Source organism: Panulirus ornatus, chromosome 14 (genome assembly GCF_036320965.1).
Source record: "Panulirus ornatus isolate Po-2019 chromosome 14, ASM3632096v1, whole genome shotgun sequence".
Taxonomy (NCBI): domain Eukaryota; kingdom Metazoa; phylum Arthropoda; class Malacostraca; order Decapoda; family Palinuridae; genus Panulirus; species Panulirus ornatus.
The window spans coordinates 11,908,707-11,933,623 of NC_092237.1; the positions used below are offsets into that span (position 1 = coordinate 11,908,707).

The following is a 24,917-nucleotide window of genomic DNA, read 5'->3' on the forward strand; positions in this document are numbered from 1 at the left end:
GGCTCTATCATCACCGTCCACCTGGCTGGCCGGCCCACTCACGGTCGGTCATCTTGGTGGACCACGACGCCCAGTGGGCATGTCGTGCCATCCATGGGATCGACTCGTTTATATGTGTTTTGCTGAGTTTCATTCCATATTCTATTTCATTCCATGGTTCTATTTCATACCATGTTCCGTTTTTGTTATGTTTTCTTTTATGTATATTTCCTTCATCCATTGGCTGTCAGAAGCGGCTTTAGCGGGGTTCCTGCTTACCGCCTAATCCTATGGATCGGTTATTGGCCTCAGGAATGGCAGGCAGGTCCTCACACAGCAGGGGAGGAGGACGTGTGGATTGAACAGTAGGAGGAGGTGAGGGGACACGACCTCTTCAGTCTATCAATATCTTTCTTATCTCACCTGAAAGCCATAGGTGTATTACTGATACTTGTTTGCACTTAAAAGGCTTAAGATCTCTGAGTGCATGTATGGTCGAGATTTAAAAGCCTTTGGATTTCGAAGTGTCTTTCTTCATGACTCTGGTTAATTCATCCTTTTGTCTCTCTGTCCACAGCTCAAGGCCTTCTACGTCGACCTCCTGGTGCCTCTAGAGACCAACCTGGATAAGGATACGAAGGTGCTACAGGTGAGGATCAGTTCGAAATCAATATCTTCAATGGTACTGAGGTGATTTTCAGTGATGCTAAGGTGATATTCAGTTGGACTGAGGTGATGTAGGATCGGTATAAGATCTTTTTGGACAAGGTTCTTCATCGTTGTTCCGGAGGCGATGGCTAAGATATGATACTATGCAGAGGGAAGGAAATCATGATGGCTGTGTCATCATCAAGGTAAGATGATGTAGTTCAAGAAAAAGGGACATACCTCACCGATTGTCGTGCCCCGTGTTTCGGTTGTCGAACACTCAAACCTTTCGCAAATTCTGTTGTGACCCACATACATAAATCAAAGACATGTTCACATAAAGCATAAAATCCACAAAAAACTTGGTTCAAAGGAAGCCAAAGCCCTAAAAATCTCATTCGAAAAAAAAAAAAAATACGTAAAAAGTGAAACGTAGACGTAAAATTCAGGTTCGTCCATATCGTTAAACTTTAGAAGCTGTAACAGCTAACTGTTGTACCTCTTCTTGAGCAGCTAACTGTTGTACCTCTTCTTCCTGACACAGAGCGAGCAGAAGAAATTCCTGTCGGCGCACAAGCATCAGCTAGAGTCGTATACCAAGGCTGCCTCTCAGGTCAAGAAACAGAAGAAGAAGAACAGGGCCAGTAAAGGCGCCATGGATAAAGAGATCAAGGTAACGGTAGCGTGAGATAAGGTATCAGGTGAATGAGGAGGGCAGGATATCAAGGACGAGTTGAGGAAGGGGGACCATGGAAGATTGAGAATGAGAGTTGAGGTGTAGAATTGGGAGGGGAACGAAACGTTAGTAGAAATGACAGATTGAGGAATGGGAGGACATGTTTCATAGACAAGAGATGGGAATAAGTCATGATGAGGTGAATGGAGTTACGGAAGAGCAGGGCTTGGAAAAGGATCCGTCTGTGGGCAGAGAGTAATGAAGTAGAGAGAGAGAGAGAGAGAGAGAGGAGAGAGAGAGAGAGAGAGAGAGAGAGAGAGAGAGATAAGGTCAAAAAAAAAAAACCAAGATGGATATATATAGAAGGAGATATTTTGCTTTTAAAAAGCCGGAAGGGTAATTAAGAGCTGAGACATTACAGTCATACAGTAGGCGAAGGAAATGATTTGGAAAGAGATATTATAATGGTTGGGAGAACTAGACAGACGGACAGCTTTATTTAAAGACGGGACGGTATGTGACGAAGGTTGGCTGACGAGGTGTGCGAGTCAGTGACGTAGCAGGAGTTACGAGGGAGAGGAGAGGGTGGGTGGGAGGCGCATGTTAACGACTTGGGAAATGAGAATGACGAACAATAGAACAAAGAAACTGACGTGAATAGGAATGATCTAAAAATCAAAGACATAGGTGTTAGAATGACGAAAGGAAGGCGAACCAGATGTGTGTGTGTGTGTGTGTGTATGTGTGGGTGGGTGTGTGCGCGCGCGTGTGGTTGACCAGTTTGGTAAATGTATAGAGAAAATGAAGCGCAAGCCACTGAAATTGGTGATCTGTATAGCTGGGCTAATGTTGCAATAGAATTGTCCGTTGGTACATGGTTATAATGTTCACGTATACTTGTATTTATATATGTACATACAGACTGGGGTCCCCAGGATGTAACAGGTCGGCCACCTTATGGGGAATGTGTGTTATATTCTCGTCTGCGTAATTTCATATGGTTAGTATAACCAATTTACTCCTTTATTTTTTTTTAAATGATTAGTCTAATCAACCTTCAAATTTTTTTTTCTGTGATTTTGAATTGAAGCAGTTTGTTAGTGCGCTCTCTCTCTCTCTCTCTCTCTCTCTCTCTCTCTCTCTCTCTCTCTCTCTCTCTCTCTCTCTCTCTCTCTCTCTCTCTCTCTCTCTCTCCCCTCCGAGATCATTGCCATCCGGTGCAGCAGATGACCATCAGGTCATCCGTTATCTGGTAGCTTTTTCATCTTTCTTTTTTTTTCTTCTCTATAGCAGTGTTAATACCACACACACCTCGCTTGGACCTGTGGTTTGCGTAGCTCTCTCTCTCTCTCTCTCTCTCTCTCTCTCTCTCTCTCTCTCTCTCTCTCTCTCTCTCTCTCTCTCTCATAGACGAAACAGCAACACGACACCACCGCAGAGCGCCTCCTGCCCCAGCAAGTCATGGCACCTTGAGGAGGAAGCGATGCGCGCGCCGCCAACAACATTTGTCTCGATTTTTGAGAAGTTGCCAATTATTGCCTTATTGGGCGCCGGCCGTGACGTAGGCCTTTTCTTGCTTGGGCATGGCTTCAAGCACTGCTTGGAAGCCACCCGGCCTAAGCCCCTTGACCACCGATAGCTGTTTCACCGAGAAAGCACTTAATGAATGTTCGTTTTCCTGTGTAGTTATAAGTACATTATATTACGACTGTGGTGTACGATAATTTCGACGTAGTGTCGTCTACAGTGCACGATAATTTCGACTTAACTTATTGCCAACTTTGTTGTACGATGATTTCGACATAACTGAGTATCGTATGTATTTTTCTACTCTGTATTTTTCCATCGAAAGTTTTTCATGATGAACCTAGGCATCGTTCTTAAGGCACACACACACACACACACACACACACACACACACACACACACACAATAAGGCCTCTATGCCGTAGTGGTTAGCGTTACTGACCATGAGTCACCATGGGGCCCTCATAGGTTCGGGTCCTGGGCGAGGCAGTGGGCCTACTCCTAACCTAAGTGTTCATCCTCCCTTCAGGGCTGGTTGATAAATGGATACATGGCTTAGGCTGGTGTATGTGTGTGTGTGTGTGTGTGTGTGTGTGTGTGTGTGTGTGTGTGTGTGTTTACACATCCAGGAGTAAAGATATGTTACATATATATGAGTTAAGAAATGGGGCAACACGAGTGTGGAACACTCCGTAACATACAAATAGTAATCACACCAATACACATTATGTACATATATATATATATATATATATATATATATATATATATATATATATATATATATATATATATATACGCATGTAGAAATTTGGAACGGATAACGGGGTTCGAGCGTGTAACGGGGAGGGGAAGGAGATTGGGGCGCTGGGCAGCGGGATCTTATGTGGGCTAGTAAAGCAGCGATAGGCCGGCCTCCTCACCCGACCTGCCATGAAGCCCCGAGGCTTGGCAGTCTGCCGGGGTAGCGGGTCGCAGGGATGTGTGGAGCTGACGGAGGTGTGGGAGGGGACAGTCGCCACTTGACCGGGGGTTGTGTGAGGCTCAGGTTGTGCAGATGTGTGTGTGTGTGTGTGTGTGTGTGTGTGTGTGTGTGTGTGTGTGTGTGTGTGGATGCTAAAAGGACGAGATGAGGAGGGAAGCCTTATTTATGGGCATATACCTGATGTGGGGATATGGGCCTGCGGCAGGTGGATGAGGAGGTGTGATTCGTGGGTGAGAATGTGTGGTTGTGATGCCTGCGGCAGGTGGATGAGGAGGTGTGATTCGTGGGTGAGAATGTGTGGTTGTGATGCCTGCGGTGGCAGGTGAGTGAGGTCGTATAGTTGTGTGTGCATGAGGCACGTCGGTGAGGACGTGTGAGTGTGTACACGAGGTACGTCGGGTGCCGTGTGGGTGCATATAGAAACATACTGGCGGGAGCGCTGCGTTTGGCATGGCTATACGAGAGGTGGAGGAGGGTCGGTGGGCGGGTGAGGGAGTGTGTACTGGTGGCGTGGGAACATGGCGTGTGCTCCTGACATGAGGGCGTGGTCCCATTTACCAGGTGGCGTGGGGATTGATAATTCTCATCCGCGCCTTAAGCACTGCGCTAACACGTAGACGAAAAAAAAAAAAAAGAAATAAAAAACTTAAAGATTTTGGATCCTGAACAACACAGAGGTGGGTCAGGTGAAAGGTGCCATGCTGACGGGACGTGGTCGAGGGTCATACCGCCGTGCCTGAGGGTCGTACCGTGGTGCTCAAATGACCGGTACGTACCGTCTTGCTCGAGGCTTCGTACCATCGTGCTCCATCGTCGTACAGTCGTGTTCCAAAGGTCATGCAGGGAAAAATAAGCGCATAACACACTCTCTCTCTCTCTCTCTCTCTCTCTCTCTCTCTCTCTCTCTCTCTCTCTATATATATATATATATATATATATATATATATATATATATATATATATATATATATATATATATATATATATATATTCCTATGAGTCCACGGGTAAAATGAAACACGATAAGTTCCCAAGTGCACTTTCGTGTAATAATCACATCATAAGGGGAGACATAAGAGAGAAATATAAGTCAGTTGATATACATTGACTGACTTACATTTCTCTCTTATGTCTCCCCTGATGATGTGATTATTACACGAAAGTGCAATTGGGAACTTATCGTCTTCCATTTTCCCTTTGGACTCATAGGAATATCTTGATCACGCGCAAAATTGTGATCCTTTCCAATATATATATATATATATATATATATATATATATATATATATATATATATATATCCTGGGGATAGGCGAGAAAGAATACTTCCCACGTATTCCCTGCGTGTCGTAGAAGGCGACTTAAAGGGGAGGGAGCGGGGGGCTGGAAATCCTCCCCTCTCGGTTTTTTTTTTAATTTTCCAAAAGAAGGAACAGAGAAGGGGGCCAGGTGAGGATACTCCCTCAAAGGCCTAGTCCTCTGTTCTTAACGCTACCTTGCTAACGCGGGAAATGGCGAATAGTTTAAATATATATATATATATATATATATATATATATATATATATATATATATATATATATGTATATATATATATATATACAGAGAGAGAGAGAGAGAGAGAGAGAGAGAGAGAGAGAGAGAGAGAGAGAGAGAGAGAGAGAGAGAGAGAGAGAGAGAGAGGCACAGTAGACGGACAATCGGGGAAAAAGTTCCCGAAATTCAACATGGGAGGCGGGCTGGTGAGGACGTGTCATTTCCCCGCGGCAGTTGGAGCGTTCCCAGAACGCTCTTAATTATCTGGCTGGAGTCAGGCAGGCCAGGTTAACCTAGGCTAATCTAAACCCCCCAACCACCACCCAACCCCGAGATTGCCTTGAACCCTGGAGGGCCCTAATGTCTGCAGCCAGGTTACTGAACAAACCCAGACGTTGGCCTCGCTTGTTTAGACTTCATTTTGTTCTACGCCAGCTGGGTAAAGCTAGGCTATATATGTAGACCTCCGAGATTAACCCCCTGGACGCTGGAGGGACAATATGTCTGCAGTCTGGTTACTAAACGTTATTAAACAATTCCAGACGTTGACTCGCTTCTTAGACTTCGATTGATACTGACCTATGACCTGAAGGTCAGATTATTACTACCCATGGGGCATTGTACCGAGGGAGTCAGTTGTCGATAGGCTGTACGGTGAGGTGGTAATGCCACCTCAACAGATCTGCCCAGGGGTATATGGTAGGTCACAGATATACTGTATACGGTAGAGGAGGATGACCCAGCGAGGTCGTGTTTAAGCGAGGAGATGACCCGACGTGGTCGTGGTCTGATGGATGGTCTAGGTTACGAGTCGTCGTCCTCGGTCAAAGAGCAGAGCAGCAGATGCCTGGTGGCCGGGCTGGGCGGCCGCGCTCACCCCGAGCGCATCAACTCTCACTGAGTTCATTACATTTGTTTTGGATGGAAACATGCGGTGAATGTTTGTATGCCAGTGGTGAGGTACAGTTCGGTATAGCGGTGCCCGCGGTACCGTACCTACAGCAGTACTCTGGTACACATCTGCTCCCATACACCACGTCAATTCCAATGTGATATATTCATTCTCCCATGGTTTAGGCGGGATCACAGATACTGTATGGCTTCGACTTCGGGTAATTCTTCCAGGAACTTGGGAAAGGACGAGAGACGAGAATGAATGTAGTTTAATTTGTGAGCCAAGTTTGTTTTCTGCTAAGTTAGTATTGCTTGGTTTAAGTTTGGGAAGTTTGATCGGCCCTGGAAATCCCGTGGTAAATCCTAGTCAAAGTTAAGATGAAGGAACGATAGGTTTGATTTGGTGAAGGTCGTCTGGAATGGGAAGAGGCAACAACACCTGTGTTTACTCAGGTTTTTGTCCATCCTGGAAAAGAGAATCACAGGCTATATCCCCCGCCTCCACTGCATAGAAACAGTGATGCCTAGGAGGTCAGTTGCCGACCAGGCTCACTGGAGAGTGCATTTCTGGAAGTATTCCCATGTTATATATATACAACTTTAGTCATTCCTAGTTGCTTGGAATGTCTCGTTTCCAGAGTCGCGAGTTGAGAGAGAAAAGGGGGGGGGGGGGATAGCTCAAAATCAGATGATCATCCCCTCCTTCTTGTTGAAAGTAAGGGAGATGGATAATGATTTCGCTGCATGATCTATCCCTAAACGTTACTAGAATAGAGCAGTATGCCTTATTTAACTACAGTTTCCACTTTTTCTTTGCGAAGGGGGGGACACCACCTCCCTCCCCTGCCAAACCTTAAAACTAACACCCCCCTATCCCATCCCCCTTGTTGAAATCTTACAATTCGAGCACTGCTTCATTTCTATTCCACAATTATTATCAAGAAAAGAATTCTTTTCTCAAGTGTTATGTTGTGGGTGTGGCCGTGGGTGGGAACCAGCCGTGGAAGCACCACAAGGATATAATCTCTTTACCAAGGGCTTTGGGGGAACCCCACCTCTGCTGATCTTATGTGTTTTCTTTCCAGCAATACCAGGCCCTGGAGGAAGAGAAGCTCAAGATGGACACCTTCGTGGAGAGCAGTCTGCAGAACGTGAGTATGATAGGAAAGAGAGGGTCAGCGCGCTGTGAGGAGGAGGAGGAGGAGGAGGAGAAACCGGCATTTATGTTCGGTGTTGCTCGACCTCGGTCGGGAGGAGGAGAAACCGGCATTTATGTTCGGTGTTGCTCGACCTCGGGATGGGGCCCTGAGAGGGTAAGAAGGGAGGGGTGACCCCAGCCGCGGAGATAGTGGAGCAGGTGTCTTCCGCCATCACGTTCTTGTCCATCTCAACGATTCTCTTCAAATTCTATTCTCATCCGTTTTCTGTTCATCCTTTGTTTTTCGCTGTTAGCTTTTTTCCCTCATGTCTCTGTCTTTAACTTCTCGTTTTTTAGTGTGTTGCGTATGATTTTACTTCAGTAAAACTGTGTTATAGTGTTGCAGATATTTATCTTGAGCTGTCAAGGAAAGACACAGATGAATGATCCTTGAATACTTTCACTACATAAATAGATTTCTATTATTCTCTCATTAAAGTAGACCAGGTGTTTCAAACTCCATCACACAAGGCCGTCATATAAAATCCAGTAGTTGCATTTCGAGTGGAACTGTTTTATTTGCATCATAAGACACGGTATTTGAGCTGAATCTGTCAGTTAGCACCCGTGACGTCACGCTCCAGCAGTCACGAACGCAGGCATGACCGGATTCAGCGAGCGGGAAAACGCGAGGGTAATTGCGGTAGCGAGTGGGAAAGCTCTCAGGAAAGACCAGTTACTCGTGAGTTTTATGGTAGAATTTAAGTTGATGCTTTTTTTTCAACGCTTTTATTGTGGTAAATGCAAATGTTTTGTAAGTTCCAAATTGTGGTAGTTTGATTCATATTCTATTTATTATTTTATTGTACTTTATCGCTGTTTCCCTTGTCAGCGAGGTAGCGCCAGGAAACAGACGAAGAATGGCCGACCCACTCATATACACGAATGTATACATGAACGCCCATAGAGGCACATATACATACATATACATATCAACATACATACACATACATATACATACGCATAAATACTTAAACAGATGTACATATTCATACGTGATTGCCTTCATCCATTCCTGGCACTACCCCGCCCCACAGGAAACAGCATCGCTACCCCCTGCTTCAGCGAAGTAGCGTCAAGAACAGATGGCTGAGCCTTAGGAGGAAAAATCCTCACTTGATCCCCTTCTGTTTCTTCTTTTAGAGTAAAAACAGGAGTGGAGGATTTCCAGCCCCCCGCTCCCACCCCTTTTAGTGGCCTTCTACGAGACGCAGGGTATTCCCTCTCTAAGGCTCAGTCCTCTGTTCTTGACGCTACCTCGCTAACGAGGGGAAGTAGCAAGTATGTACATGTGTTCAAAGTTAAGAGACGCGGCAAAGCGAGTGTAAAACTCTTTTCACCTACCACAAAATGATATTCACATACACAGGACTTCGCCCACCTTGAGGCAGTATTATCAGGCATCACTTGAGGAGAAAGCGAGGGTGTGAAGAACTCGGGAAGTTTTACCAGCAGTGAGTTGTGGGTCGTCGCTCGCCATGTTGGTAAGCTCGACTAGGCTAGCATAGGGCGCGCCAGCCTTTAACGATGTGTCTCCTACCACCTCATTTTTATTTATTTTTTTTTAGAAATGGTATTGTGAAAGATAATGAAAATCTAATGACATTAGACTCATATATAGTTTGTCAGGCACCCTGTACTAAAACACAAGAGTGAAAGAGATGTAGCCATGATAGTAAAAGTTAACCTTCCGTTAAGGATATGATTATAAGGGAAATACAGCATGGAAGAACTGTAGGAACGTAATAAACAAATGGAAAATGTGCCAGAGTGTGTGCTGTTTCCAGCCGCGAGGCCTCTGTCATAACGCAAGAACCAAGGGAAAGATAAGAAAGGTCTTGTGTAGAGTTCATGGTGAGGTGTGTGTGTGTGTGTGTGTGTGTGTGTGTGTGAGCAGGGGGGTTGCAACTGCCTCAGAATGGACTAGGCTGACGTGGGCCATGACTGCAGAGAACCAAAGAAAGGTGAGGAGGAGGAGGAGGCGCCGTGTAGTGTTGGGTGTAAGGCCGCACAAGCCTGCCTCCCTGGGGTGGTGGTAACTGGTCCGAGAGAGTGGAAAAACGTCCATAACATAAATCCGCCGAACAGGTTAAAGGAAACCGTCCACTGATGGAAAATAGAGGTTGGGAGGAATGTTTATGCTGATTGCAAGAGAAGACAGTAATATCTCGTGTAAGGAGAAGTAAGAGCTGTGAAAGTGGATTAGAAACTTTAATGGGAGAGGGGTGAGGGTTTATTGGAGGCGGGAGAGGGTAAGGTTAGGATAATGTGAACTCCTCCTGGTGTTGGCAAGATGGTGCTGCTGTTGCCGAGGGGAGCCGACCAGATCGACCTGGGAGGCGCGAGGCCGGAAAATTGACCCAGCCCAAAATGTACCGAGGAATGATGGGATGTGATCGGTAGCTGAGTGATTTTTTTTTTTGTACATAAGGAGTAGATGATCCACTATGTGAGACTAGACTTAAATTCCCAACGAACTAAAGATGGATGTCTTTTGAAATGAGGCTAAAATATTCAGCTGTTTTAAGAACATAAAGGACCGATGATAAGGTAACACTCAAGGCGAAGGTGTTTATGCGACACATCCTCAGGTCAAAGTATGGGACACTGCTCCAGAACTGTACGTCAAATAAGAAACAATTCCTTTGGCAACATAAAAGTTCCTTCATGACGTCGTGGTGACCTGAAACATGTCAACACTGGAGGGGGAACAAGAAGTGAGCTAGGGACGGAGTAAGGCACCTCATCCCAGGACTCAGTAGCGTATTGGAATCCGGTCAAGGTGTACCTTTAGATTATTTCATTTCCTTCAAATATTTCTTAGCCTCTATGTTCCGTGAGGTATAGTAGGCATTGATTTAACCTATGGCGTCTGAAGTTTCCATACCACAAAATAACAGTCTGCTTAAAACAATTAAGTACTCCTTCCAGGTCTCGAATGTATTCCCCCCACACCTGTAAACCTGTAAACATGGTCAGTCAATCCCAGTATGGAGAACTGCTCACAAGTTCAGAAGCTCATCCTCTTCTTCCTTCCAGTCGGAAACATTTCACCTTCCTTCTCATTTCTCAGGTTGAACGCACGTCATGTCAGCTTAGGTTGCGCGGCGTGCCTCCTCCTCCTCCTCCTCCTCCTCCTTCTGAAAGGGTCACGCAGCTCTGGTGCTGGATGTGGTCGTCGGCAGTTCGAGGGTTTGAGCCGATTCGATATCCTCGTATATCCTGGTACAGCTAGACTGTACAGCTCTTCATCTCATTGTGTCTCCCAGCCTCCTACAGTTCTTTGAACATAATTTTGATGAACGGATGTATTTTACCCCCTCACCATTCCTGCCCTAGCTGTAGGGGCCCAGTGCCGTTCGTGGATGCCAGTCGGTTAAAAAATAGGAATGAGATAGTGTTCGAGTTTCAACGAGGGTCCACAGATGATGAATTCTTCATGCTGGATTCTACAGCTGCTTACTTTCATTAAAAGAATGCATGAACAGCATGATAGATGGACAGTTCAGTGTAAGTGCAAGTGGAGAGAGAGAGAGAGAGAAGTAAGTAAACATAAGTTTGAGTGTGAAATGTCTTTGCAAGGGAAAGCGTGTACAAATTGAATACGTAAACAGCATTGTTAGTTTGGTTGAGCAAGAGAATAGTCATTAATCACGTTACAAATGGAATAAAACTTGAAACTGATATCTCAAGTAAACATCAGGTAATATAATGGTAATGATAATAATAATATTAAGCGATTTCATGAAAACTGCAAGTTTAGGGCTGGAAAACATAGAAGATACACAATATGTAGAAAATGAGGGTTTTGAAAGGCAGAAGAGGATTAAACACAGTCGGTACACAAACGGTGTTAATACAGGTGAAATTGGTCAAGCTATACTTTCTGTATGCACTCTCGCCGGGCTGACACTGGGAGTGAAATGGAAGGGATGTTCGAGAAGTTACGGTAGGCAATGACAGTCGTTCACAATAAAACATAGTTGCAGAGCTATATTTTGATAATAATATTAATTCTGCAAAGTATTCATTTCGTTAGAAAGCAAGTCTAATAAGGGAAACAGACAAAATCAGAACCATGCAGCCGTCACCTACACTGCTAGTGTCACACAACCTCTCTGCCAGACGTAGAAAACAATAATACTAATGTGTCTCTTTCTAATGTGGTCATAAGTTTTATACATCAAACGCTGAAATGTGACACAGACAATATAAAAACTAGGCTGACAGGGTAAGGAGTACAGACGGCCTGTATTGAATGAAATAGACAGATCGCTAGAGATGTGTCGTAGCATAACTATGGTATTGACATGCAGATGAAAAAATAAACGGATTTTGATTTTTTTTTTTTTATATCAGGATGCTGAAGACGATCCTTAGGCTTACAGGTCAAATTTAGCACAAGATCATGACCAACGAGCAATAATGAACACGAAGGAGGAGAAGGGAGAGAACAATTGTCTACGATGGAATAAATTGGGTGACGAACAATGCTAATGAGTCACAAGACGTAATAACGGACTGTTGTAAAGATAAGTGGCCCGCGCCAGCGGCTACTTGCTTAGTTATTTGGGCTTTCGGCCTGTCGACTGGCAGGGGTCATATAGGCCTTCAGTGTCAAGTAATAGCAATAGAATACGTTCAAGATCATTCTAAGACGATACACTTACACTGGTTAGGTAGAAATTTATAAGGTAGTGTTGTGATGCCGGCTAAATTGAGACGGTGGAATGTTAGGTTATGCCGCCATAGTACGTGTCTGTGAAGACAGCAGAGGCACTTGACGACAGGAACACTGAAGAAGAAAATAATTGCGTAGTCGATCGCTTGAAATTCAAGTTTTTGTGTGGGTGTCCGAGGGCTGGTGGTGGCGCGCCATTGAAGTCGATACGTGTAGTAATGTCTTCCTCCTTTGTGGGAGGGCGTTATAAATCCTCAGAGCTGCCAGTTGGTCAGGTGGAGAAGTGTACAGTTTCAGGTCACCTTTAACCTTTACTGACAAAGAAATAAATGTCTGGGTCACATTTCTCTCACACGCCTTAAAAGTCATCGTTGTGTTGGATAATATTTCCAAATCAACTGATCTTGACCTTTCCACCTTCACTTTGCGTAAGTATTTATCTAAGGTTCTCAAAAATCTTGAATGGATATTGTTGATTTTGTACTGAATGCCCGCTAACTCTATAAGATTCTAACCATCGTCTCTAGATCTATCTTCAATACCTATAGATGGTTCAGGTACATACATATAGCCTTCAAAGGATTCCTCCGTTTATCGTATGTCTCGAGAGCCAGGCACTTCGCCGTTTTTTGATGGACGGTATATGCGCAGTGGGTTTCAAGGCTTTTGCGCACCTTCAGGATACATAAACAATATGTTTGTGTTCACCGTTCACATTGTGTAAGTCGTCCGTTGTCTTCCTGTAACCGTTTAGGTTCAAATGTTCCTTTCCGTTAAACTTATTTGTCAGGTTTTCGTTAACCTTTCTCGATGACTTCCTATAAGTTTCATAAATGAGTTAACCTTTGTCGCTTTCTTCCATGTTATCTCGTTGAATATAAATTGCATATCGAAATGTGTCGTTTAACTTCCTCACATCTGTCGTTAAATTTCTGTAATTACTTAATCATCTTGCACCTAATGTAAGTCATACTGTTACATATTCTGATTCCTGTTGAATTTACTCACATCTGTTGTTAAGTTTCTCACTCATTGCATATAAAATTGCTGTGGTTCCTTTTAGTTAAACTTACCATCTGATTTCCTGTTGTGCTGCCGTATCAGTTTGCTTGGAAATTTCTTTCATTGTTTATATTTTGGATCTTATCAGTGTTGACCTTCCCTGTCATCCTGTACATTTTTGACACATGTTAAACTTCCCAGAACGCCCCGTTCATCTTTCGTTAAACCTTCGGGTACAGGTCGTGCGTCCTTCATCTTTCTAGGCTTAACGCCTTTTATAAATCTTTCATGTCATCTCTCGTTGAGCATGAGGAGTGTGGTTCCCCTCTCATTAAGGTTTAGACGGTGCCCCCTCTTCCCTCACCCTGCTCCACGCTGCCTCTCCCTTTGTGTCCAGTGAGATGAGAACCTCCTCAGCCTCTCTCGACCTCTCCCAGGAATCTCCTCCAGCGGTTGGAGATTAATCCCCTATGCTACCTCCACAGTGAACCCATATCGTTCCCTTTCCTCCATGGCATGATCCCATATTGTCCCATTTCCCCCCGAGCATGACCCCATTTTGTCCCTTTGTTCCCTTGCATGACCCCCATATTTTTCTTTTGTCCCTACTGTAACCCCTTATTAATTTTTTTTTCGTAGTGTGATCTCCCATTGTTACCCCAAGTCGTAACCACATAGTTCTTTTCCCCCCTTAGCATGATCCCAGCTTGTTTCTCTGTTCCAGTGTGATTACATTTACTCCAGTTTTCTATAAAGGAATGTTCTACTTTTGCTTAACGCTTCTACAACACTACCTCACCGTCGCTCATGCCCTAGCACAACACCCTCCCCTCACAGTTCCTCCGGCCGCCCTAGCACTATCCACCACCATTCCTCGTGTCCCGAGAGCACGACCCCATTCTTCCACATGGTCTGTCACGATCCCCTACCGTTCCTCATGACCTAGTAGGACCGTCATTCTTCTTCGTGCCCCAGCACAACCACCCACTGTTTCTCATTCTTTAACACGACCCCCTTTTGTTCTTCATGCTCTAGTACGACCCCCACCGCCCTCTTGCCATTGCACTGCCGACCACAACCCCCACTGTTCCCCATACTGATAACAACCCCACCCAAGTGTTCCTCATGTCATCAACTGAACTCAAAAATGTCCCTTCCCTGGCAGGCTGTGACCCAAGAGAGGCGCAGGTACGGTTTCATCTTAGAGCGTCAGTGCTCGTTGGCTAAGCACTACCTAGCCTACCACAGCAAGGGCTCCACCCTCCTGCAGCACACCCTAGACAACTGGCAGGACGTGGCTAAGACCCGTGAGACTTTACCAGACCGTATACGGAGCATGATGCCCACTGCCAGACCCAAGGTAAAGTCGCTGGTTTTCACTACACCGAAGGTAAGAGCAGTAACCACTTCTTATGCAACCTTGTTCACCTCTATTCCTCACCATATCACCATTAATTCATTTTCAGCTCTCAATTCCTGTGAAAAAGTAAGGGACGTCAGTAGTTATCGATGATATCACTTTTTTTTTTTATATGTGTGTATTATTGTTCTCGCCTCGTTTGTAACGTCTTCCTCTTACAAATACCTGTTTGCACTTTCTTCCCTTACCTCTGTCCCTCGTGTTTCAATAACCAGCTCTCTCATCATGCCTAATCAGTTCTTTAAAGTGCTTCCCCCCCCCCCTCTTACATCCTTCAACCTGTCACACAAGTAGCTTCTTAACGTTTAGGAATCTACCCTCACTTTTCACACACACACTTACTGCCAGTATAACTTGTTCTGCTCCTGAGGACTTCCATTCATATTTTTCCACGATCATGTGTTATATTATTATTATTATTATTATTATTATTATTATTATTATTAGTAGTAGTAGTAGTAGTAGTAGTAGTAGTTACTTATAGGATACTTCTTTTTGGAATCTCCCTAAAATCTTGGTGTGAATGAAGTATACTACAGGTACATACGAAACTCTCCATTTCGTTTGCTCGATCTCATTTCATGGAAGTGTAATCTGAGCAAGGAAAGATAAGACATTAGTAGTTACAAGAGGGAAGAACTGACGGTAGTCAGCGCATAGGTATACCTGAATACCTTTTATGTTAATACAAAGATGGGAATTAGATATGACTTTTACACCAGGTTCACACAGAGCAGAATGAGCCACGTGGTGTAATTTGTCACACAGGATATAATGGTGCTCACAGATTAATAACTTCATTATGGTGTACATGACCTTTTTCATTTATTAACAAATATTGATCTGAATATCATGAATTTTCCATTTCCATTGGATGTAAAGTGTAGAACAAAAGAAATTATGGAAAGTGGAAGTTTAGCAGGACTAAATACAGTCGACGTCTCCAGTCAGTTGCCGAAATGCTTTGCACGTTATTACTTTGCTTCATTTCCATGATCTCCATACCTTCACCACGTCAGTGCGCATCGCCTGTTCACATCATCTCTACTGCAGGATGAAGGTATCTACTCAACACCAATGTGCCTAGAGGATGATGCAATGTCAGTGACTTCAAACGTTAGGAAAGCACGGTCTGTGGATGCTTCTTGCCTTGATCTGAGCACCGCTTCTGATGATATGCCATCACGTCCTCTGACCAGAGCGAGGTCAGAATTCAATATTGACCAAAGGTTCACTCGTAAGTATAACACGTACACATAATTGCAAAAAGAGTTTGAAATCGTTTTTGTTGATTGATTATTTTTCACGGAAGTCAGTTATGATAGATTAGCTGGGAATAGAATACCTGATAGTAATCTAAATGATTTTGGAGTCCATCTACATTACTAAGATTCTAACGCTATTGAATTTTGCAGCGGAGAACATGGTTCTGCGAAGGTCTATGGCAATACCTGAGGATGCTGGGCGAAGGGCCATGGCTAGGGCACTGTATGCTTACACACCCAGTGGTGACAACCAGCTCTCCTTCTGTGAAATGGACCTCATTGCCCTTATTGGTATTACATGTATTACAGTATCCCATTAGGCATACATTATTGGACTAGTTATATTGTCATGTAGAAATCCTTATATATTTTTTTTTGATTGCTGCATTATATATTTATAATGCAACTCTTCTGTGGTACTTGATATCAGACTTTAGCACTTGTATTTTTAAGATGTTTTCATGTACACTTAGATCATTTGTATATATATATATATATATATATATATATATATATATATATATATATATATATATATATATATATATATCCTATCCTGGGGATAGGGGAGAAAGAATACTTCCCACGTATTCCCTGCGTGTCGTAGAAAGCGACTAAAAGGGAAGGGAGCGGGGGGCTGGAAATCCTCCCCTCTCATTTTTTTTTAATTTTCCAAAAGAAGGAACAGAGAATGGGGCCACGGGAGGATATTCTTTCAAAGGCCCAGTCCTCTGTTCTTAACGCTACCTCGCTAATGCGGGAAATGGCGAATAGTATAAAAGAAAAAAAAGTGTGTGGAAGAAGAAAGTTAAGAGTAAATGTGAATAAGAGCAAGGTTATTAGGTACAGTAGGGTTGAGGGTCAAGTCAATTGGGAGGTGAGTTTGAATGGAGAAAAACTGGAGGAAGTGAAGTGTTTTAGATATCTGGGAGTGGACCTGTCAGCGGATGGAACCATGGAAGCGGAAGTGGATCATAGGGTGGGGGAGGGGGCGAAAATTTTGGGAGCCTTGAAAAATGTGTGGAAGTCGAGAACATTATCCCGGAAAGCAAAAATGGGTATGTTTGAAGGAATAGTGGTTCCAACAATGTTGTATGGCTGCGAGGCGTGGGCTATGGATAGAGTTGTGCGCAGGAGGGTGGATGTGCTGGAAATGAGATGTTTGAGGACAATATGTGGTGTGAGGTGGTTTGATCGAGTAAGTAATGTAAGGGTAAGAGAGATGTGTGGAAATAGAAAGAGCGTGGTTGAGAGAGCAGAAGAGGGTGTTTTCAAATGGTTTGGGCACATGGAGAGAATGAGTGAGGAAAGATTGACCAAGAGGATATATGTGTCGGAGGTGGAGGGAACGAGAAGTGGGAGACCAAATTGGAGGTGGAAAGATGGAGTGAAAAAGATTTTGTGTGATCGGGGCCTGAACATGCAGGAGGGTGAAAGGCGGGCAAGGAATAGAGTGAATTGGATCGATGTGGTATACCGGGGTTGACGTGCTGTCAGTGGATTGAATCAGGGCATGTGAAGTGTCTGGGGTAAACCATGGAAAGTTGTGTGGGGCCTGGATGTGGAAAGGGAGCTGTGGTTTCAGGCATTATTGCATGACAGCTAGAGACTGAGTGGGAACGAATGGGGCCTTTGTTGTCTTTTCCTAGTGCTACCTCGCACACATGAGGGGGGAGGGGGATGGTATTCCATGTGTGGCGAGGTGGCGATGGGAATGAATAAAGGCAGACTGTGTGAATTGTGTGCATGGGTATATGTGTCTGTGTGTGTATATATATGTGTGCATTGGGATGTATAGGTATGTATATTTGCGTGTGTGGACGTGTATGTATATACATTATGTATGGGGGTGGGTTGGGCCATCTCTTTCGTCTGTTTCCTTGCGCTACCTCGCAAACGCGGGAGACAGCGACAAAGCAAAATAAATAAATAGATAAATATATATATCTTGATGAATCATGGTCATTTAATATTTCCCCATGAATGCGGAAAGGAATATCACATATCATTTTATCTTTGAATTCGTAGAAGTAGGCATATGCATGCTTATAGCTGGTAATGGATATACCCAGATTTTTTCTTGTTTGTAGGAGTTCTGTTTTAAGTGTTGGAGTAAGAAATGATACTTTTGTAGATGTTGATTTAGACTCTCCCTCTGGGGACTTACCAACCTAACGAAACTTTCGTATCTCTTCTTCATACATGCATTAGAGATTTCAATTCATTGCTTTTTGAATAGTGTATGAAATTTAGCTTGAAGCATTTCAGGCATCCACGTTTTCTTTCTGCCCCACCCACACATGGACTGCTGTCATTCTGCCAACAAACATACAGTCTCTTCATGTCACACATGACGCTTGACAAGACTGAACTCACACATCTCATCCTTCATAACTATTGATTCTTTTGCAGTGAGCACTGTACAATAGCCCTGCCTTTTGGCAAAATGGCAGGAGTAATAGTAGCAGTAGGCAGGAACATAAGGTTGGAGGATTAGATAGAGGCAATTGGTTCAGTTAGTAGGTAGGAATATTAGGCAGGAACTTTAGGTAGAAGTAGTAGGTTGGAAGCATGAAGGTTTATTTGTTTTTATGCTTCCCTTTTAGTATGTTGTAAATAGTGAACCTTTGAAAGGAGTTTGAAATACATTCCATGAATATGCCCATGTAATCACAGAAAGTTCCTTTTGAGTTCTATTCACACTGCCACACATTTTGAAATTTCCTATTGTCCTTCAGTGTTATTTTCGTTTTTTCTAATCCTCTTTCATTGCTGCTTATTTTTTACTATGAAATTCTGGTTCATGTATGTCATCTGTGCCAAACCTCATTCTTTTTAGACACAGTTTTTAAACTCTATGATTGTAATAGATGCTTGACTCTTTAGGTTGCCAAACTGACTTAAAAGTTTTCAGGCATTCTAAACACTAAATATCACTTTAGAAAAGAGGTTTAGAAACATTTTTTATGTGCTTCTATGTTTTGTATGCGGAAAACATTCACCATAGAGATGGATGAGTGGATTCATAATTTCAGAACTTGGTGAGTTATGTTTTATTCATCATCCGTAGGTGAGAAGAACAAGGGTTGGCAGTATGGAGAGAACCTGCGGACTCAACGATGTGGATGGTTTCCCATTGCATACACAGAAATTATCCATGAAGAAGATGATTCTGCTCTTGGGTATGTCACATTCTGTCCTTGTTGTATTTCATTCATGAATGTTGTATTCCTTGTTTTGTGTCCATCCCTTAGCCGAGTTCAACAGTTCTTTTTTCTTCATGTATTAAGCTACATAGCCTTTGATGTACCATTTAGTAACCCCTAGACATATTTATATATAAGCCCGTAGGATGGACCAGGTTTTAAAAAGATATATACAGTGTTAGAAATTAGAGATACTAAAAATTTCTTTTGAATCATTTAAACAGCCAGATTCATTTAAAATCAGCATTTCAGAGACATTTATAGTTCTTCATACCTTGGCTTAATGCTAGGCATTTAAATCTTAGTATTTTGCTGCCATTTTTAAAACCCAGTACACACCCATCAACCTGTTGCATCATCCTTTTCCCTGATTTCCCTTCTCTGTCCATGATGGTAGAGTCTTCCTCAAATTTTATATTCAGAATCATTCTTCATAGGCTCCTGATTTATCCAAATATGATAGCCAGCTGTCATCATCATCTAAGCTCTGCAAAATCTCGTCTACTATACATTATTTACTTTGCAAAGTAGCTGGGTGGGGTCTTTGGAAGGAACATGTGATGTCCTCCCACCATGGTGATGTTTAGGTAATTGAACATTGAGAATTTTTTTCTTTGGCCAGTTAGAGCTGCATGTGACATATGGCATCGCTTATTGTATTTACATTTACTGTACTATGCCGTTCTTAGTTTAAATGTAAAAGTTGACTAGTATTTAACCAAACTTAAGGTATATTTTGTAACTGGTAACAGTATATATTCTCTTGGAGATAGCTTACTACTGTTTGCAGCTTGTGAAGTATCTTATAGGGAAGTACCTTCTCTTTCCTTGGAATAAAAGTATTTTACATTAGGACTCTGATACGTGATGTAGCAAATTGAATAAGGTTCAGATCTGTTTAGATTTTCAAGATGCCTGCTTAGTGAGCCAATACTTTAGTGGTTGTTAAGTAGCACTCCTCAGACCCAGGTAACTGTTTTTTCTCTGCCTCAATAACATGTGGACAACTGGTATTCTGTCCACAATTATACGAGCTCTCCTTGTCATATGTAACACCTGACAATGCAAAGCTCATTCTTCATTACTCTAGATTGTCCAGCAGTGAGCACTATATGCTAGCCCTGCCTTTTGGCAAAATGGTAGGAGCAGTAGATAGAAGTAATAGGTGGGAACATTTAGGCAGGAGCATTAAGTAGAAATTTTTGGTAGAAGTAGTTGGAAGGAGCATTTGATAAAAGTAGTGAGAACATTAGGTAGTAGCCTCAGCAAACACTGCACTAGAGTTGTCCTCTGCCAGTGGCCTGTTAAGGGTGTTACTAAAGGCTGAGAAGTGGCTCTAAAGTTCATTAGTTATGGAGACTCTATTGCCATGGCCACCCCTTTGAGAGAGTTCCATATGGAACAGGCATCAGAGATATAGTTAGATACATAGCCACCATGCACCTTGTTGATATATCAAATCCACTAGCTGATTCCTTCAACAATTTTGATGCAAGGGATTGTAACTTTGTGTTTGTAACTTTAACTCTTATAAGAGTTCTTCATAGTTTTTCACTTAACACTTCAAGTCAACTTGCCAAATGAGACCAGTGTCTCTTATTCACACCACCACTATACAACAAATTGCTTCATTTGCATACAACCCCTAATCATTCCCTCCAGCATCTTCACCTGAAATATACCTTGTCCCAAGAATTTCTCTCACTTCATGTACCCATTTCTGTGGTCTGCTCAGCTTTCCCTGCACCTTTTCTATATTTCCTCTTGAACAAACTATCCTTCCGTGCATCTTTCTGATTTGCTTTATCACACTGCACAACTTTCTCATCTTTATTCTATCTGTTCTCCCAATTTGAACCATACTATTCAAGTTATTCATCTCTGTTGCTTTCATTTCTGACCTGTCCTAAACTATACACACTTGGATTTCACATCTATATATCAGATCTGAAACAAGTACTATCGAGTGCTCAGAGCCTGAACATGCACGAATGTGAAAGGCGTGCACAACATGGAGGGAATTGGGACAGTATAGTATACAGGGGGCAACATGCTGTCAGTGGATTGAATTAGGGCATATGAAGTAGCAAGGAGAAACCACTTAAAGGTCTGTGGGGCCTGGTTGTGGATAGGGATCTGTGGCTAGGCACATTACACATGACAGTTTTCTTCATGTGATCCTGGCACTACCTTGTGCCAGTATTTTTTTTATTTTGATTTTAAGAAGTATACAAACACTGCAAAGTTCCCAAGTCATTGTTTCATTGCCATATAGCCAGCCTGCGGTGTTGGTTAACTGGACAGTGTTGTCACATGGTAGTCCAGTGATGTTGCCACCTTTGTGTGCTTGGTTTGGGTTGCAGTTGGCAACTGTTCCCCTTCACAGCCGATGATTGTACACTACTTTATTTCATCAAATCCATTGGTATGGTAACATAGACGTATCTCCATTGTTTAACATATGAAGTTTTAATGATGCTCCACATCGGCAGCATGACCTCCTAAGTTGATGTTATATGATGTTATCATTTCATGAGTTGAGTGAAGACCATTAAGTTGTGGTGCAATTCTAGTGCAGGAACTTGCGGGCAGGTCATTGTCTATCCAAGATAAGCGGCAGCATCATGAAGTATTAAGACAGTTACCTTGGCCATTGTATACACTTGATCCTTTTCTCTGTTGTCCATTGATAGCTTTGATGCAGTCAGGAACCACCTGGTTAGGTTGTTGCAAGGCACTTAGGTTCCAGGAATTATTGCAGGTGTGTGGCATCTCCTAAACATCTTTTCGAAATGGGATCTATCAAGCTAACCTCACTGAGTACCTCTGGCTTGTAAATCACATACAGTAATTATAGTAATTATTTTTGCAGGACAACCACATACATACTGTAATTATAGTAATTGATATTGTAGGACAACCACATATATACAGTAATTATAGTAATTAATATTACAGGATAACAATTTCGCATTGTAATTACCTGTTTGTGCATTATGGAGAGAGAGTTCTACACATGGAGCCCTTTCTTCTGAGCTGTTTGTGCTCTCAAATGGCCTTTTAGACCTTTGTAAATTGCCAACATTCACTGCCTCATTTGTTGGTTTATTCCAACTCAACACTAAACTATTACTACATAACATCCTTCCCAACAAACTCTGATGCTGTATCTCTTGAAGAATTGTTTCCAGTTGCTATCACCCACCTGATTTAGAAACTTGAAGGCTGTAATCAGGTCTTCCCTCTCTCTACCCACATCCATGCTGGACAGATTTTTTGCCTCAAGCCTTGAATTGTTGTTCAGGTACCATCTTAGTTGCTCTTTTCTGTAGGCTGTCAATCAGAGCTTTGTGCTTTTTTAGTCATGGTCACCATTCTTGTGAATCATGATCCAGTTTTGGTCTGATATACATATAGTGCATAATTTTATGAACATGTCCTTCTCCCTATATTTCAATTTGATTCTTATATTTGTAAAAAGATGATTCGACTCTTTCATGATTCTCCTAATGTGTAGCTCAAGCGTTAAATTATGCACAGTCATGATAGTAATAACTATAACGTGCTCTTAACAAACTAGTACATGGTAAACCTATAATGCTAGAGATAGTTACAAAACATAATTTTGTAACTGCAATGATTTGTAGCAGATTATAAGGTGGTTTCATTATTCATCCATTAATAGTTCTTTAGTCAAAGACAAATCTGATGCATCTCCAGGGCCTTGTTAATCAGATTTAGTCTCTTTTTCTATGGCCCTTCTCTTAATAAACTCTTTCCATAGGATTCATGTTTATGGTCATGATCAGGGCAAATGGTTGCTGATCATCTTTGTTTTCCCTATGTACTCCATCTTGTGTTTTCTGCTCCTAATAGCTAAAATGATCTTTAGAGAGATACATCACCTGGTTGCCACTTTAGTAGAAGGGAAGGAATAGGATTGAAGGTTATAATTGACCGCTATGATGATAAAATCCACCAGTTATTGACATAATCATAGTTTCATCATATTTTTCAGATGACTGTCTAAGTGTATGGTCCAATTTACTTTTTGTCAAAAAATAATGCTTAAGCTGTGATCATAGTTATCTGTCTTCTAGTTAACAAGTGTTCTTCTTCAAGTAGAAATGTCATACTACATGGTCAAATATGCTATTAAGAAAGCTCAGCACTCTTGATAAAATAACCATCTAACAATGTTCCTCCTTTAGACTGTGGACAGAACTCAACAGTAAGTCTTTAGACATCATAAAAAGTGATTTTTCTTAGAATTTGTATTGCTATATCAACTCAGGTATGTTAAATTGATCCTATACCCTTACCTCCTTCCCTTGGATGGCTAGTTCCATGAGCACACAGCATCCAAAGAGTAGAAGTAGCATAGATGACCCCCAGACCAGCATCCCAGCTGCAAGTGGCAGTGATGGACATAGTAGTGATGCTATTCAGCTCCCTCTTGCCCTCACCCATCGCTACCCATCCAAACACAGGTCCTCCAGTGCCAACATGATCCAGGTGAGTCTCTGCATTATTGATACAGTTTTACGTAAGAGGGAATAGTTATGCATTTAACTCTGTGTAAAATGATCATGGTAAAAAGTAGATAACAAGCTGTGTTTTATGGTGATATTTCACTCTGAATGTGTTACTTTGGCAGTCTGGTCATACACAGTACATTGTTCCCCTTTAATATAAATATATTATAGCATATGTTATCTTTAGTTATCTATGAACATTAAGTAGGCTTCATTAATTGAATAAGGATTTTATTATAACACATTTTGTCAGTGGAAATATCCACTTATTCATATATTTCAACCCTTTTTTCTCACAGTTTTCCTTTACTTTATTCATTCATAAAGGCAATCTGGTTTTGTGTATTTTCTAAGTTCTGTACTTAGCAGTACCACATTACTATGTCCTTCATTTTTCCAATTTATACCTGTTTTTTTCTTCCCTGTTTGTTAATATTCTAATTCATGAAAACCTTCTTCAAACAAACTTGTCACTTTTCTAAGTATGTATATACCCACCTAGGCATTGGAGGGTTAGTGATGGCTGTGTAGTGGGGCATCACTTCACTGTTGTCATCTTGCCCTCCCCTGACTGATGTAGCTGTCTTCTTTCTACCTTTCCCACACATGGACTACAGGCTTTCTGTCCACAAACGTACAATCTCTCCTTGTCACACTTGACGACTTTTAACTCATACAACTCATTCTTCATAACTATAGATTTTCCTGCAGTGAGTGCTGTGTGCTAGCCCTGCCTTTTGGCAAAATAGTAGAAGCAATAGATTAGAAGTAATAGGCTGGTACATTAAACAAGAGCATGTAAGAGTATTAGATGGGAGCTTTAAGTAGTAGTAGTAGGTTTGGAACATTTGGCAGGAACATTAGGTTGACACATTAGGTGGAAATAGTTGGTAAGAACATTAGGTTAGAGCCTCTGAAAACACTGTGTTAGTGTTGCCCTATGCAAGTAGCCTGTTAAGGGCAAGGCACTGAAGGCTAAAAAGCAGTACAAGTTCACTGTTTATGGAGACACTTTGGCCATGGCCACCCCCTTGAGGGAGTTCCTGAAAGGATTGGGTATCAGAGATATAGATACGTAGATGTTAGGATATCCTTTCAACCTCTTGTAAAAGAATTTTCCCATGGTGTACAATTGAAATTTAGATAAAGGTGTAGGCATGTAATACTTCACAGTAGGAAAAACGTCCATAGTGTAATCACTTTAAACTGACAATAAACTTACAATATAGAAGGTACATGCATCATTCCCATGAATGGATTTCAAACTTAGGAGAATGATAACCATTTCTTAGGTCATATTGCTGTCTACAAACTTGTTTCTTTTATGATCAGATATGTGAGTTTTGTCATACCTACTAGCAGCCT

The 24,917-nt window shown here is 42.2% G+C and overlaps 1 protein-coding gene across 1 annotated transcript in view; it reads left to right on the plus strand.

The window, feature by feature from the left end:
• Positions 1-24,917, plus strand: part of IRSp53 (Insulin receptor substrate 53 kDa) — a 217,929-nt gene that overhangs the window by 186,866 nt on the left and 6,146 nt on the right. Inside the window, 8 exon segments of the mRNA XM_071669639.1 lie at positions 557-628; positions 1,172-1,300; positions 7,331-7,396; positions 14,292-14,486; positions 15,600-15,783; positions 15,962-16,102; positions 18,882-18,993; positions 23,361-23,532. Coding sequence (XP_071525740.1) covers positions 557-628; positions 1,172-1,300; positions 7,331-7,396; positions 14,292-14,486; positions 15,600-15,783; positions 15,962-16,102; positions 18,882-18,993; positions 23,361-23,532 — 1,071 coding nt within the window.